The sequence below is a fragment of the Gossypium arboreum genome, chromosome 8 (genome assembly GCF_025698485.1).
Source record: "Gossypium arboreum isolate Shixiya-1 chromosome 8, ASM2569848v2, whole genome shotgun sequence".
Lineage (NCBI taxonomy): Eukaryota > Viridiplantae > Streptophyta > Magnoliopsida > Malvales > Malvaceae > Gossypium > Gossypium arboreum.
In genome coordinates, this window is record NC_069077.1 from 136,817,912 (window position 1) to 136,831,938 (window position 14,027).

Below are 14,027 nucleotides of genomic sequence, written 5' to 3' on the forward strand. Positions count from 1 at the left end.
TGAAACGACACGTACGTTGACTTTGCATCCGTATAATGAAAGGTGAAGTAGTAAAATTATCTTTTATGATGGGACATATGAGATTGTAGTTTCCACATAGTTGCCTTTCATGGTTGTAGGACTCACATCATATCTCATAATTTGTGATGTTCATTTCTCATTTGTGAGGCTTATATTATATAAGTAATCACCATGTCATATTCGGCTTTAATTCTTTTTCACTAATTTTTTAAGTGTTAAATTAGTTAAAATATTCTGTTTTAAAAAAAAATTAAGAGAATGAGTTGATTTTTGATATATTTATCATAATAGGTTAATTTTAAAGAGAACAAGTAAAAATATGATGTGTTTTCACTTTGTCTTTGCAAGAAAACGTTTTTATTGGACGCGTTTTATCCTCTCTCTCCAAAATCGACATATTCCGATAAATATTTCAAAAATTGACCTATTCATTCAAATTTTTTTTAAACCAACTTTTCTTTTAGTAATTTAGCCTTTTTTTAAAGTAATTTTTAAAAATATTTTTAATTATCGTCAATTACTTTTAAATTTTTATAGAAAGAAAGTGAGTTTAGTATATATTTTTTGAATAAATTCGATATTTTTATATTCTTGTAAGATGTATATGAATATAGAAAAATCAAAACTTATGTTCCCAAATATATTTCAACACATAAATTCGATAAACAACTTCAACCTGTAAAGAATATTAAGATGAAGGATAGCCTTCTTAAGGGTAAATACATTTAGTGTGAGTTTTAATCTTAACATGTATATATATTAATAGATGGCCCAGTTTTTTTTTTTTAATTCTTCGTTCTTTGTATTTTTACTGGTATGATTTAATATTGTTATTTGTATATATATTTATATTTGTACTAAATACTAATACTATATTTTATAAATACATTATATAAATCATGATAAATTAGAAATTAAAAATTGAAGTTTGGAATATAAAAATTAGAGGGTACAAACAAGGTGGAGCAGGTTGGCCCCCATTATCTCCTCTTCCCGTCCCCCACCTAATGTCTCATAACCCATCCTCCATTTTTCAGTTTTTACCTTAAATATTGAATTAATTAATCGAATTGATCTAATTTAATTAATTAATTGATTAATCGATTTAATCTGGTCAAAATCGATTAATTATTTTTAAAAGTTTAGTTATAGGTTAATTCAGTTAAAATTAAATAATTAATTGAATCAATCGAATTTAATAATTAATAATACAAATTATATGTAGTTTTAATTGATCAAATGAACATTATTAATTTATTTTTAATATATTTTTATTTATTTTAACAAAAAATATAAATTTCGATTAATTTAATTAGCTAATTGTCAATTCGGTTAATTTTAAAAAAATTCAATTCAACTAATAATTAAAATTAAAATTTAATTTAATTTAATTAATACTGAATAACCATTTCTAACACCATGCCCATCTCATGCCTCAGTCTCCGCACGCTTGCCCTATATCACGTCAACCGCAATATTTTCATATGCATTGCTCCATTACTAATATTTTTATCATTATAATATTTTGGACTCATTAATTATTTTAATTTAGGATAAAGTTTACTACATACTCTTAAACCATATCAAAAATTTTATTTTATTTCTTTTATTATTAAAATAAATATTCTAATTATTATATATTTAAAAATTAATAATTTAATCTTTATCGTTAACTTTACCTTAATAGAATAGTACGACTTAATGGTGGTAGACATAATATTAAATCAAAATAAAAAGTTAAAGCAACAATTTTGAAGAAGGAATAAAAGTAAGAAATCTATTTTGATTTTACCCCAAATTATTTTCAGTTTAATTTGATTTTTTATATAAGTGTTATGTTTAAATTATTTATAGTTTGGTCCATATTAAGTCAGTGTCATTTCATTTGTTTTAAGAATAATAATTAATTTAATATTTAATTTAATGTCGCATCAGTTACAGATAAATTATGTCATTCTATTAATGGCAAAGTTAATGTAATAAAATGTTAATTTTTCAAATATATAGGACTAAAATATTCAAATGATGCTTTGAAAGCTAAAGTTGAATAAAAAAAATTATGGAATTTTTATAATCACAACCCCTATCCGTCTCTCTTGTATAAATCGTAAGCAAATTCCACGGCCATGATTCCACGTCTTCCAAGTTCCAACTCTTATCATCATAGGCTCAAAAGTTTAAGAAGAAATATGGTAGTGCAGTCGCCTGTTCCCGTGAGAACCAAGAAAACCAAGGCAGTAGGGATTCCTACACTTGATCTTTCTCTTGACAGGTCCATAGTGTCGAAGCTGGTCGTCGAAGCTTGTGAAGACTATGGATTTTTTAAGGTCACTAACCATGGCGTCCCAAGGGAGATAATCTCCAGATTGGAAGACGAGGGGTTTCGGTTTTTCAACAAACCGGCTCCCGATAAGCAACAGGCGGTGCCTGCCGGCAGTTTTGGTTATGGTTCCAAAAACATTGGCCTCCATGGCGATAAGGGTGAGCTTGAGTATCTTCTCCTCCCCACCAATCCTTGCTCCATTGTCCAAACATCCAATACCATCTCCCAGGAGCCTAAAAATTTCAGGTATGCTACCATTGTTTTCCCTTCATTTACATTATTTTTAAACTACATTAAATTTCGATTAAAATTAAGGTCGAATTAAGTTAAATAGAGCACTTAACAAAACTCAATAAATCGAATCTAAAATTTTATTTTAATATAGAAATTTTTTTAATAATTAAAAGAACATTGATTGTTTTGAAAAAGAAAACTTTGCCCTCACGTCTGAAATTTGGAAAAACATTTAGTCATGCACGTTATGGTTTAAAAAATGGGTTAAGAAGGTTGACCAAAGACAGATATGAATATAAATATTAAACCATAAACAGTAGAGCAAATAGACAACACGTCTGTTCTGTTTCGTTAGTGTGATGCAGGATATAGCAAGGTTCATGTTGCCTATGGTTTCGTCCACTCCTTTTCTATGCATAATTAGATTATTGGGTGGGAAGAAAAATATAAAGATATATATTTATTAAAAAAATTATATAAAATTTTTGTTGACATGATACAGCTAAAAGTATAAAATATGTAACGTATTAGATTCAAGTCTCATTTATTCAGAATTTTTATTGATTTTATATGAAAATATAAAATAGAAGTAGTTTTATAATAATACAATTTATCTTGTACAAGGTAATTTTGAATTAAATTAGTGCCCATTTAATTTATGACATAAACTTAATCAAGAGCTTTAAGTATATTAGATTATGACACATCTACAATATATGTGGTAAAAATTAGTGGTGGGGCGTAGTGGAGACCCATGGCCCCCCTAAAAAGGTAAAATTTTAATTTAGGTCATTTATAATTTATAAAATTTTAAATTAATAATGGTAAAATTAAATTTTGGCCCCTCAAATGATAAAAATTTGTTTTAAAATAATGAAATTGTATTTTTACAACTGAGTTATATAAAACAAAGTTATATAAAAACTAAACGCGATTTTGGTTAAAATGGTAAATTTGAGACAATGAATAAGAAGATGTTTTGACTTCAAATCTTATGATTCTCGTTATGTGTATGTATTTTTTAGATTTGTCAAATATAAAAAGACATAAATACACTTAAATTAATATTTGTTGCATTGTAAAAGAAATTGATTTTTGGTAATTTTACAACTGAGATGAGATCAATTGATAGGTAACATCAACTCAATCAAATTTTTAATATATAAAAATAAAATAAAAATAGGTATGTGTTTATATACAAGGTTTAAATGCAAAATTGACCAAAAGAAAATTACAAAAAGTTTCTTAGTAAATTATATTGCCACATGTGACCTTTTTAACTAAAATAAAAGATAATTAAATTAGAAAATAATTATATATTTTAATAAAATATATATGTTTTTTTTTACTCTCATCATTTTCGTCCTATCTTTACCTTCATATTCATCTTCTTCACTTCTCCAAACAACTAAACTCACAAATTTTTTGCCCTTTAATTCCTTCCAAAAATTCATCAAATATCGATTACTCATTTTAAACCCTATGATTTATTAATTGCATAATAAGTTTTTTCGCCTCTAATTTTATATAATAAAAAAGTCAATTTAGCATGTTATTTAATTTTTCGCTTTTCAGCTTTAATCATGTGTTTTTTCTTGTTAAATCACTTAAAATGAAAAGAAAAGTTAATGTCTTTTAACTTTGTTGACATTACATATACATGGATTATTATGTGGATGACACGTCAACATTTAATTAATTTTTAATATTTAAAATTTTTAAAATATATAAAATCATTAATATTATTAAAAATACTTTTTATTATTATTTTTAAAATTATATTTTAAGTATATTTTTTTGCAAAAAAAACCTTAGGTAAATAAAAAATCCATATAGTTAAAGAGGTCAATTTTGCATTTAAGTCCATATATATATATAATATTTCATGAAAAATGTCTATATGTTTAATCTAATAGTCTTTGATTAGACTCAATTAAACTTCTTTATCTAATCAGAATGAATTTAAATATTCTCATTTTCGTTATTTGTGAATTTTATTTATGAACTTTAAAATTTTAAAATTTTAACTTAGAAAAAGTAAAATGTACTTTGACCCCAATAAAAATGATAAATTTTAATTAATCTTTTACATATTATAAAAACATAATCTATTAAAATGATAAAACTACATTTTTATTATCGTAAAAGTTATAGTTTAATTTCTACCCTTAAAATAATTTTCTATCTTCGCCCTTTTTACACTCAAGTTCAAGTATAAGCTAGATTTGATTAAAAGAGACATTTTTTTTCAAATAAAATCTAAAAACTTATAAATACAAATGTTTCATATATATATATATATATATATATATAAATCATTTAAAAAACATTAAAGATGTGATTCACAATCCCAAACTTATTAAACACCACCTTAAAAGTGATTATATATATAAATTAAATGAATTAAATATGGAGTTAAAATTATTTAATGAGAAATTAATAAACAGTAATATAGTACATAGAGTGGCCCCTTTCACCCCAACAGCACCAGTACGGAATTTCATTTTGCCGGAGATTTATTTACCACTAATTAATGTTTGGTATCCTAGAAACGGACACTTTATCATAATTTTTTTCAATTTTATAATTTTAATTCTTTTTAAATATTTTTATATTTTATTTTAATACATTTTAAATATTTTTATACTTTTTATTAAAATTTATATTTTTATAATTTTTATCACATGCCACGCCGTAGTTATGACATATATTGATTTTAACTAAAAAATGAAGAATAATTAATTTTAACAATCAAACTGTAAAAGTTAATAGTTAAATAATTTCTTAATATATTTTGACAGTTCAAATATTCAATTGAATGTAAAAAAAAAGAAAAAAGAGAGATTTAAATATTTTTTAAAAATTTGAAGACTTTTTAACTTAAAAATATAGATTATTGTTCAATTATAAAATTGTTTACCATATAAATATAATGATTTTGTTTTCAAGGATGATGCATAATGAAATAGTTTAAGATGATATGAATTAAATGGACCTACACCACTATTATTTCTTAACCTCATTCCTACTACAAAATTAAACTAGTTTTTAGGTTATTTTATTTTATTTTTATGAAAGTGATTCCAAATCAATAAATTTGAGGGAAGATCATGTAAATGATAATATTTAAGCTATAAATTTATTGGATGTCTTGTAAAAATATTTGTACAAATCAAATGAAATATGTTCCTTAAGATAATTTAATTGTAATATTTGATTTATGAAAAGTTAATATTTTATTACGGTAAGATTTTATAGCTATTAAATTGTTGATAAGCATAATTGAAATTTTTATATTTTTTATAATAAGAATTAGGCGAATCTAGAAATTGTTTTAGGAGAGTCTGGAATTGAATTATAAATTTTTTCTGTTTTGATTGAACGAAAATGAAATAAAATCATTAAGAATAATATCTATATTGGCGATAACTCAACGTAATCTTCATGAATCAATCGCTTTCTTTAGAAGAAAAAAGCCCAAATTTAATTTTTCATATTAATTTTAGTTGTAATGAATGGAGAAAAAAAGTTCTGAACTTGGATTCTAAATTTACTGGATGGTATTTCATCAAAATAAGTATAAAAGTAACGATGGATCATGTGAAATTAATTTTCTCTATCTCTTAATCTATTATTGTTGGGTACTTTTTACAGTAGTGCTGCGAATGAGTACATAAAAGCAGTGAGGGAGTTAGCAAGCGAGATTCTAGATCTAGTGGCTGAGGGTCTATGGCTCCAAGACAAGTACGCCTTCAGTAAACTAATCACAGACGTCGAAAGCGACTCCATATTACGGTTCAACCATTATCCTCCCCTATCTTCAACACCATGCAAAGACGATGTTGAAGTTGGGTTCGGCGAGCATTCCGACCCTCAGATCCTCACCATTTTTCGATCCAATGATGTTGGTGGCCTCCAAATCGCTTTGCGTGATGGGTTTTGGATCCCAGTCCCCCCTGACCCTACCCAATTCTTCGTCATCGTCGGAGATGCCTTGCGGGTCAGTACCCTACTTCGTACATTAAAGACCTGGAGTAAACTGTTTCTCATTTTGTATGATTTGATAGGTTTTGACAAACGAGAGATTTAGGAGCGCTAGACATAGAGCAATGGCGAATTCAACTGAAAATTCAAGAATGTCAATCATGTACTTCGGGGCACCTCCGCTTAACACAACCATCTCCCCACTCCCACAACTGGTCTCATCGGAAAATCCCAGCCTGTACAAGCCCTTTACTTGGGGTGACTACAAGAAAGCTGCCTACTCCTTACGCTTGGGGGATCCACGTCTTGACCTTTTCAAGGCTTCATTCATTTCCACCAATCAAATCCATATTATGTAAAGTATATGTAGGCCTCAACTTGATGGGGGATTTCATTCTATTTATATTAGCTCTGGAAATTTTCTTTTATCTGATGCCCTTCTTTAGTCCTAACTAATTTAAGGGATATCTACAGGTAGACTGTCTTTGCTGTTGGCCAAGAATGGCTCACCTAGCCAATTGCGCCATATTTTTATCCATCATTCCATTTTTTTTTTGTTGCAAAATTTTCAAATGTAGACATTAACAGTTAAGAAAAAAAATTGCAGTTACTGCACATGCTAAAACAAGCATTAAAGAATCCAAAGGAATCTGGTATCTTTATATTTAAAGATTAAATAAACCGACTTAACCTGTTAATTTCCATCAAGAAAGGAATGGCCTCGAGATTGGGGAAAACATTGTTTTTTTCCAACTACCAAGAACAACAATGGAAACCGAAAATTTTATCAATTATTCTTAAACTACAAGAAGCAACAAATGACAAAGTTTGCAAGAAACAAAAGAACACGATAAACCAAAACATTTTAACGGACGTAGAAACATCAATAATTCCGAAAGGGGCTGGCATTTTCTGAGACAGACAAGTCAATTACGCCATCTATGCCTGCAATTTCATATAAATATCACAGCATAAGTGAATGAGAAGCAGAAGAAGCTCAACCTCCTAAAAAATCTGCAAACTTAAGTTCTAACTATATAATCAGAGTCATTGGCATGAGCATACCTTGTTTGCAATGTTGTTTGAGAGCCAGTCCAGTCCCTCGTACAGTCCTTCACCAGATGTGGCGCATGTACTCTGGATATACCTGCAAAATATATTACATAGAGGAAACATAAAGATCCACAAAAGAAGGGGTCAGATGCACCAACACACCACACCCATACACAAAAGAATTGTTCGTCTCACCAGTGACGCTGGCGGAGAGAATGAAGGCCAAGCTTGTCAGTAATCTCAGCAGCATTCATAGCATTTGGAAGATCTTGCTTGTTTGCAAATACTAGAAGCACAGCATCCCTCAACTCATCCTGCCAAATAATAAGTTAGATTTCAGCACAAAGCCCCCGTCCAGAGTGCAGCTTTTAATAATTTCACAACCATCATGTAAACATTGGCATCATAGCACTGGTAACAAGAAATTTAAGCTTATTTACCTCATTCAACATCCTGTGCAACTCATCTCTAGCTTCAACCACACGGTCACGATCATTGCTATCAACCACGAAAATAAGTCCTTGCGTGTTTTGGAAATAGTGTCTCCACAATGGTCGGATCTATGTAGAAAGTTAGAGCAAATAGGCCAGCTAAATAATTAAGACATTTTTCATAGTTCTAACAGATCTAATAGATCTAAGTTACAATAAGAACATAAGGTTCAATTACCAACAGACATCTAGTCTGTGTCCATTCCTTCCACAGAACTGCACACATTCATGTTTTCGAGATAATATAGATATAATCACAATCCCACCCATAATGATTCCCTAGATTGTTTTGTTTGATGCAAACATACCAACATGTTTGAATAGAAACTAAACATTGTTACCTTGTCCTGGCCACCAACATCCCAAACAGTGAAGCTGATGTTCTTGTATTCAACGGTCTCAACATTGAAACCTAAAAGATTACAATATACCATGGTTAGCCATATCCTTCATCGAACCAAAATTCATTTGGATAACAACAGTTAAACTTTATAAGGCAAGAAGGCGACTTACCGATGGTGGGAATGGTAGTGACAATCTCTCCCAACTTCAGCTTGTAAAGAATGGTGGTTTTACCAGCAGCATCAAGTCCAACCATCAGTATACGCATCTCCTTTTTGGCAAATAGCCGGCTGAATAGCTTGGTGAAAGACAGCCCCATTTTTTTCACGTCTGCCAAACACAAATCCACATTTCAATTTCCAAAGATCATCAATGTAATTTGAAAATAAAAATACATATAGTAGAATTCAAGATCAGAGCAGATCCGACGGCCAGAATTCAGAAACAACATAACATCGATCAAGGAACATTCGCAAATAAAACAGGCCTGAATTCGTCGAAATCAACACATAAAATCTCTAAATCCGATCTATTACAACATGAAACCAATTTAAAAAATGCAGATCGAAGCAATTTAACGAACTTACGACAGTTCCAACACTCAGATCAGACGAAACTAAGCGACGAATTGTAGATTCAAAAGATTTTAACACACTTTCGAAATAAAATAAAAGTTAAAATTCAAAGGCGGATCGGGAGAGAAAATGTTGAAAGAAAATTAGAGCAAAATTAATTGAGAAATGAAAGTTTTTTGGCTTTGAGAGAGAAAGTGAGAAACTTGCCTGAGAAAAATCCGAGCGGTTATTAGGCGTGGTTGAACGAAGATCTACCCTCTCAAAAGGAAAGGAGTTGAGCAGGTTTGGAGATAGGGTATTTATAGATCCAAACATGGATCTTCACTTGACGGAACGTCGTCTTTTTTTTTCCTTTAATTTTTGGGGAAATTTTGCCATTTTGGCGGATGGTTAGCTTGTTCCATTATGACGCCGTTATGACGACGCTTGATATGCATCTCAGCTTGTTTGGCAAATGGAGATCGGTTTTCTAAACGGGGATGGCATTTTTGTTTTTCACTAATAGAACAAATGCAAATATAGCCCCTTCTACAACTAATATAATACATCGTAAAGAATTGTATCAAACAGTTTGTCGTATTTATTTTTCAATAGTTTAATATTATGATAGTATTTTTATCTTAAATTTTAGGATTTTCATTTTAAAAAATTAAATCTAAATAAAAATCTTAAAATTCAATATGAAATTGTTGATGTGTCGTTAAACTATTGAAAATGAATAATATCCTTATTTCATTCAATCCTTTCTCTACAATACACGAGAACGAAAAATCAAACAAAAATCAAATTACATTCAGTATTATATTTATAAAATAGTACTAAAATAATATTTATACAAAATTTATTTGACAATTAAAACACGAGTATCTCCTTTAGGCTCGGGTTAAATATTTAGATATCTCATTTTTAATTGTTTTATTTAAGTATTTCATATAAAAATAATAAAAGATGAAAACATTAGTATATTTATATTCATTACTAACCGAATGTGTGATTTTACATTATGTTGTCAAAGTAACTCAAGCTAAGTTAATATCATTTTACTAAGTAATGTGGACTTCAATCAAATAATTCATATATCATTTTAATCAATCACATAAATAAGTTTAATGAATGTTAACTAGTCTCGTTGTAGGTAGAGGGTTGTACAAGGTCAATATGGAGTTGAGATTTGAATTCGAATTCTAAGTACCAAAATCTAACCGTGAGTCTTGAGATTATGAAACCATGTATCAAGATAGGCCTCCCCTAATTTTACTATTTTTATTTCGATGTGGATATGTATCGAGACATTACGGTTCATATCTCGAGAAATTAGGGTTCGATGTGGATATATCTTCAGATGCAATTCCCCTGTTTTCTTAATTTAGCGTCGATGTTGAGATGTCTTAAGACAAAGGGTTTTTGTCTAGACTTGGAATATGGTAAATTTATTTTAACTTTGATGTGCCTTTATCTTGAAACACAGTCTACAATGTCTCGAGACTTACCCCATGATATCTCGAGACCTGTTCAGTTAGTTTCGAGACCTAAGTCAATGAAATGGTCCAAACGATAAAGTTTGTTCTTAAAGTTTCAAGACTTGTTCTTGATGTCCGGAAAAACTAATATAAAATAACCTAGAATGAACATTTTAATACATTCAAACACCAACCAAATCATACTTAATTTACACAAACTCATACCAAACTCACATGCATGAATTTAACATACTAAACATGACTACACACTCTCGTAATTTAGCATTCAGTATATCACAATCTAACAAAGTTAAATAAGTAATCTAATACCCATAAACATGCATATTCATTCACTACTTAAGTATTGAAATTTATCAAATAAGACCTTATAGGTTCATAATACCCAAAACATGTCATAATCACCTTAAACCACATGACTCAAGTACTTGTCAGTAACTTATATATACATACAAAAGAGACAAAAATTTGATTCAATATGAGCTACTGAGTCTTGGATGCTTGCTAGTGTTCGATTTTCAGGACACCCCTTAGCGCAACGAAAAAATATTTCGACGATTACAATTAAAGATTCATGTACAAGGAACGAACCCAGGTTTGAGAAAGGTAAAAAATGTACCTTAAATAATCTAGAAACAAATATAGTACGAGGGGAATCCTTCTACTTATGTTGCAAACCACAACCACAATGTAAAGTCCCGACCTCTATGCGATCCACTCGGAAGAGGATGATCAGAAAGATCTCCGAACAGTTTAGAGGAAAACTAAAATTTTTCTTTCTGTTAGTAAAGATAGTATTTCGGCTAAAAACAAAAATTGAGATTAAGCCTTTTAAAAAACAAGTTTTAATTGCCTTAAAACTCTTAGAGGAAAAACATGAGATATATTTTAAACGTGACTATCTCCTTGGCTTAAGTAGATATTAATTTAACCCCTTAACTGAATTTTTTATTAAATATAATATTTAATAAATTCAATTAGGCAGGCTTATACAATTAAAAATGTGAAACACATTTTTCATCATTATTTTAATTGATTATTCTATATACATGTGCATCAAGTATATACATATATAATGTTTTATTTTAATATTGTCAAATTAAATTAATTATTAAAAAATTCTATAATCAGTTTAACTTTTGTGACATGTTAAACATAATCCCAACTTTCATTACATTTTGGTCGTCCCAACCAAAGGGTGTGACCCTATAGGAACCTGTAACATTTACAGTAACATTAAAATATTCTAATGTTACAAACAGTGAGTAACATCTAGCAATGCATTACTGCTATCTAAGTCACAGAAAATCATGATTTGATATGATTTTTTGTGACAATATTATTATGTAGTACATCCCATTGACAATTATATCTAGATTAAACACAAGTCATAGAACTTGTATAGTCCAATCTCTTATTTCTTGATTCTTGAGTGGACTAAGATAAAGAACTAAGTGTGATATCTCGTACCAACTAATTTGAGCATGACCATGCATTTCTTGTCTCGCTCGATTAAGAGGCTTGAGATATTTCTTCCATTATGTAGGAGGGTTAAATCCTATCATGATCACTTACATCCCACTACACAGATTGTGACACACACAACATCAGCCTTCATAGTACGACCATTTATGAAAGACACTTGATTGTGTCAAAATGTACGGCTCAATGTAATAGCCTAAATTTTCAGTGGTGTCGGAACAGTGATTCGAGATCACTAAATCCGACAAATGAGTAGAAAATATTAATAATTTAGTGAATATAAGTTAAGTGTGAAATTAGGAAAATTTTTGAAATAGCGAATAGTGTACTAGAAATAAAAATTTTAAAAATTAGAATCGGAAATGAGATATCGAGAGTTTAAAAATTTAAAAACGAGCCATAAATTTTTTTATAAATATTTATGGAGTGTTAATAAGTTAGTATTAAAGTTTCGTTAAGAAATTTTAAAGTTTCGATAGTTAATTGAATAAAAAGGATTAAATTGTAACAAATGTAAAATTATGAGAAATGATTAAATAGCTTAAATGATAAAAGAAAGAGGGTTTAAAAGGCAAATAGACCCAAAGTCTATTTGGGCTGGACGGCAAGGTGCATGTCAGCAGGAAAATTGATGAATTAAGGGGAAAATTGGAATATTGCAAAATTTACTTAATAAACTAGGACTAAAGTGGAATTATCTAGAATTCTCATTATTTTTCTGCATTCTCATCAGAAAAAACACCATAGAAGGGTTTTCTTAAGCTGGTTTTTCATATTTTTACTGCAAGTAAGTTCAATTCTTGATTATTTCTTGAAATTTTTGTGTTTTTATGACTTTTACAACTAGGTCCACTTGTTGAATTCATTAGTTTTTGATTCTATGAAAGAAATTGGAAGTTGTTATGAATATGTGTTGGAAGTATATGATTATTTAGCATGTAATTAGAGTTTTAAATTGTGTATATGCTGATTTTATTAAAAGAATTGAATAGAAAGTGAATGTTTGGGACCTAATGTTGAAAGAGTTTGAAGTTAGGGTTTTATGTGGAAATTAAGAATTTAAATAATTGTGAAATAACTTATAATGTATAGGTAAATCATTAATTGGGAAAAATTAGCTTCATTGAGGGATTAATTGAGCAAGGACTGAATTGTATGAACTGTGAAATTTGGGGCAAAAATCGAAATCAACATTTGCACTAAAACAGTTTTGGACAGCAGCAATAGTCTAACTTTGAAAAATCACCATAAATTGTAGAAATCGAATTATAGGATTAAAAAAATATGAAATTAAAGCTTATTGAGTTTAGTTTCTCATAGAAGAAACGGTATAAGCAACGGAATTGTAGATCATGAGATATAATAGATTTTGTGAGACAATGTCAGAATGATTTCGGGTTCCCCTGTTTTGACTTTGTAAAATCATCAAAAATTGTAGAAAAATAATTATGGGCTTAAATTTATATTTTTAAAATCCTTAATGAGCCTATTTTCAATAGAAACAAACATAGACATCATCCGAATTCTGTACGAAGAGATAATTAATTTTTAGTGAAGAAGGGTCGGAATTGTTAGACAGCAGAACAGGGGTGACTTTAAAGAATAAACTGTACTTATTGGCTAAACCAAAAATTCTAAAAATTTTATGATAAGAAGATATATGAGTCTAGTTTCAGGAAAAATTAGCGGATCCTAATTTTGAGTTCTATAGCTAAAGATAAAAATAATTTATTGACTATGGCACTGATGGACAGCATTGGAATATACATAAGTAAATAATGAAATTATAGATAATATTACTTATAAGCGGGTTGAAGATGAAGTCAATACTGATAAGTGAATGATTTTACAATGATAGATCGAGAACCCGAAGCAAGTCGAGGAAAAGAAAAAGTAGCTAATTAGTCCCTGAACTTTCACAAATTTTGCAAATCAACCCAGGTAAGTTCATATGGTTGAAGTTTAATGATTATATGTTAATTTTATGAATTATATAATGTAATATGTATGATGAAATATATTTATTGATAAATAGAGAATAAAA

At 29.0% G+C, this 14,027-nt stretch overlaps 2 protein-coding genes across 2 annotated transcripts; one reads left to right on the plus strand and one right to left on the minus strand.

Annotated features, from left to right (window-relative positions):
* The first annotated feature begins 2,075 nt into the window (after positions 1–2,075).
* On the plus strand, positions 2,076–7,464 carry LOC108470061 (gibberellin 2-beta-dioxygenase 2-like). The gene is made up of 3 exons (XM_017771250.2): positions 2,076–2,590; positions 6,233–6,578; positions 6,646–7,464. The coding sequence occupies exons 1-3, from the start codon at positions 2,148–2,150 to the stop codon at positions 6,919–6,921; spliced, it is 1,065 nt and encodes a 354-aa protein (XP_017626739.2). The 5' UTR covers positions 2,076–2,147; the 3' UTR covers positions 6,922–7,464.
* Positions 7,194–9,525, minus strand: LOC108470062 (ADP-ribosylation factor-like). Its single transcript, XM_017771251.2, has 7 exons — positions 9,231–9,525; positions 8,620–8,778; positions 8,448–8,518; positions 8,056–8,175; positions 7,811–7,929; positions 7,628–7,709; positions 7,194–7,507 (listed from the first exon to the last, which is right to left on the minus strand). Exons 2-7 carry the CDS (start codon positions 8,765–8,767, stop codon positions 7,502–7,504), a joined length of 546 nt encoding a protein of 181 aa, XP_017626740.1. The 5' UTR covers positions 8,768–8,778; positions 9,231–9,525; the 3' UTR covers positions 7,194–7,501.
* Positions 9,526–14,027: the final 4,502 nt, after the last annotated feature.

Bases quoted from the DNA above. Each gene is read 5' to 3' on its own strand.
- LOC108470061 (XM_017771250.2), top strand. From the start codon at position 2,148: ATGATTCCACGTCTTCCAAGTTCCAACTCTTATCATCATAGGCTCAAA. The intron at 2,591-6,232 runs GTATGCTACCAT...TACTTTTTACAG, and splicing joins CAGGAGCCTAAAAATTTCAG to TAGTGCTGCGAATGAGTACA. The intron at 6,579-6,645 runs GTCAGTACCCTA...ATGATTTGATAG, and splicing joins TCGTCGGAGATGCCTTGCGG to GTTTTGACAAACGAGAGATT.
- LOC108470062 (XM_017771251.2), bottom strand. From the start codon at position 8,767: ATGGGGCTGTCTTTCACCAAGCTATTCAGCCGGCTATTTGCCAAAAAG. The intron at 8,176-8,447 runs GTAACAATGTTT...CTTTCTACATAG, and splicing joins ATGTTGGTGGCCAGGACAAG to ATCCGACCATTGTGGAGACA. The intron at 7,930-8,055 runs GTAAATAAGCTT...ATTATTTGGCAG, and splicing joins TGCACAGGATGTTGAATGAG to GATGAGTTGAGGGATGCTGT.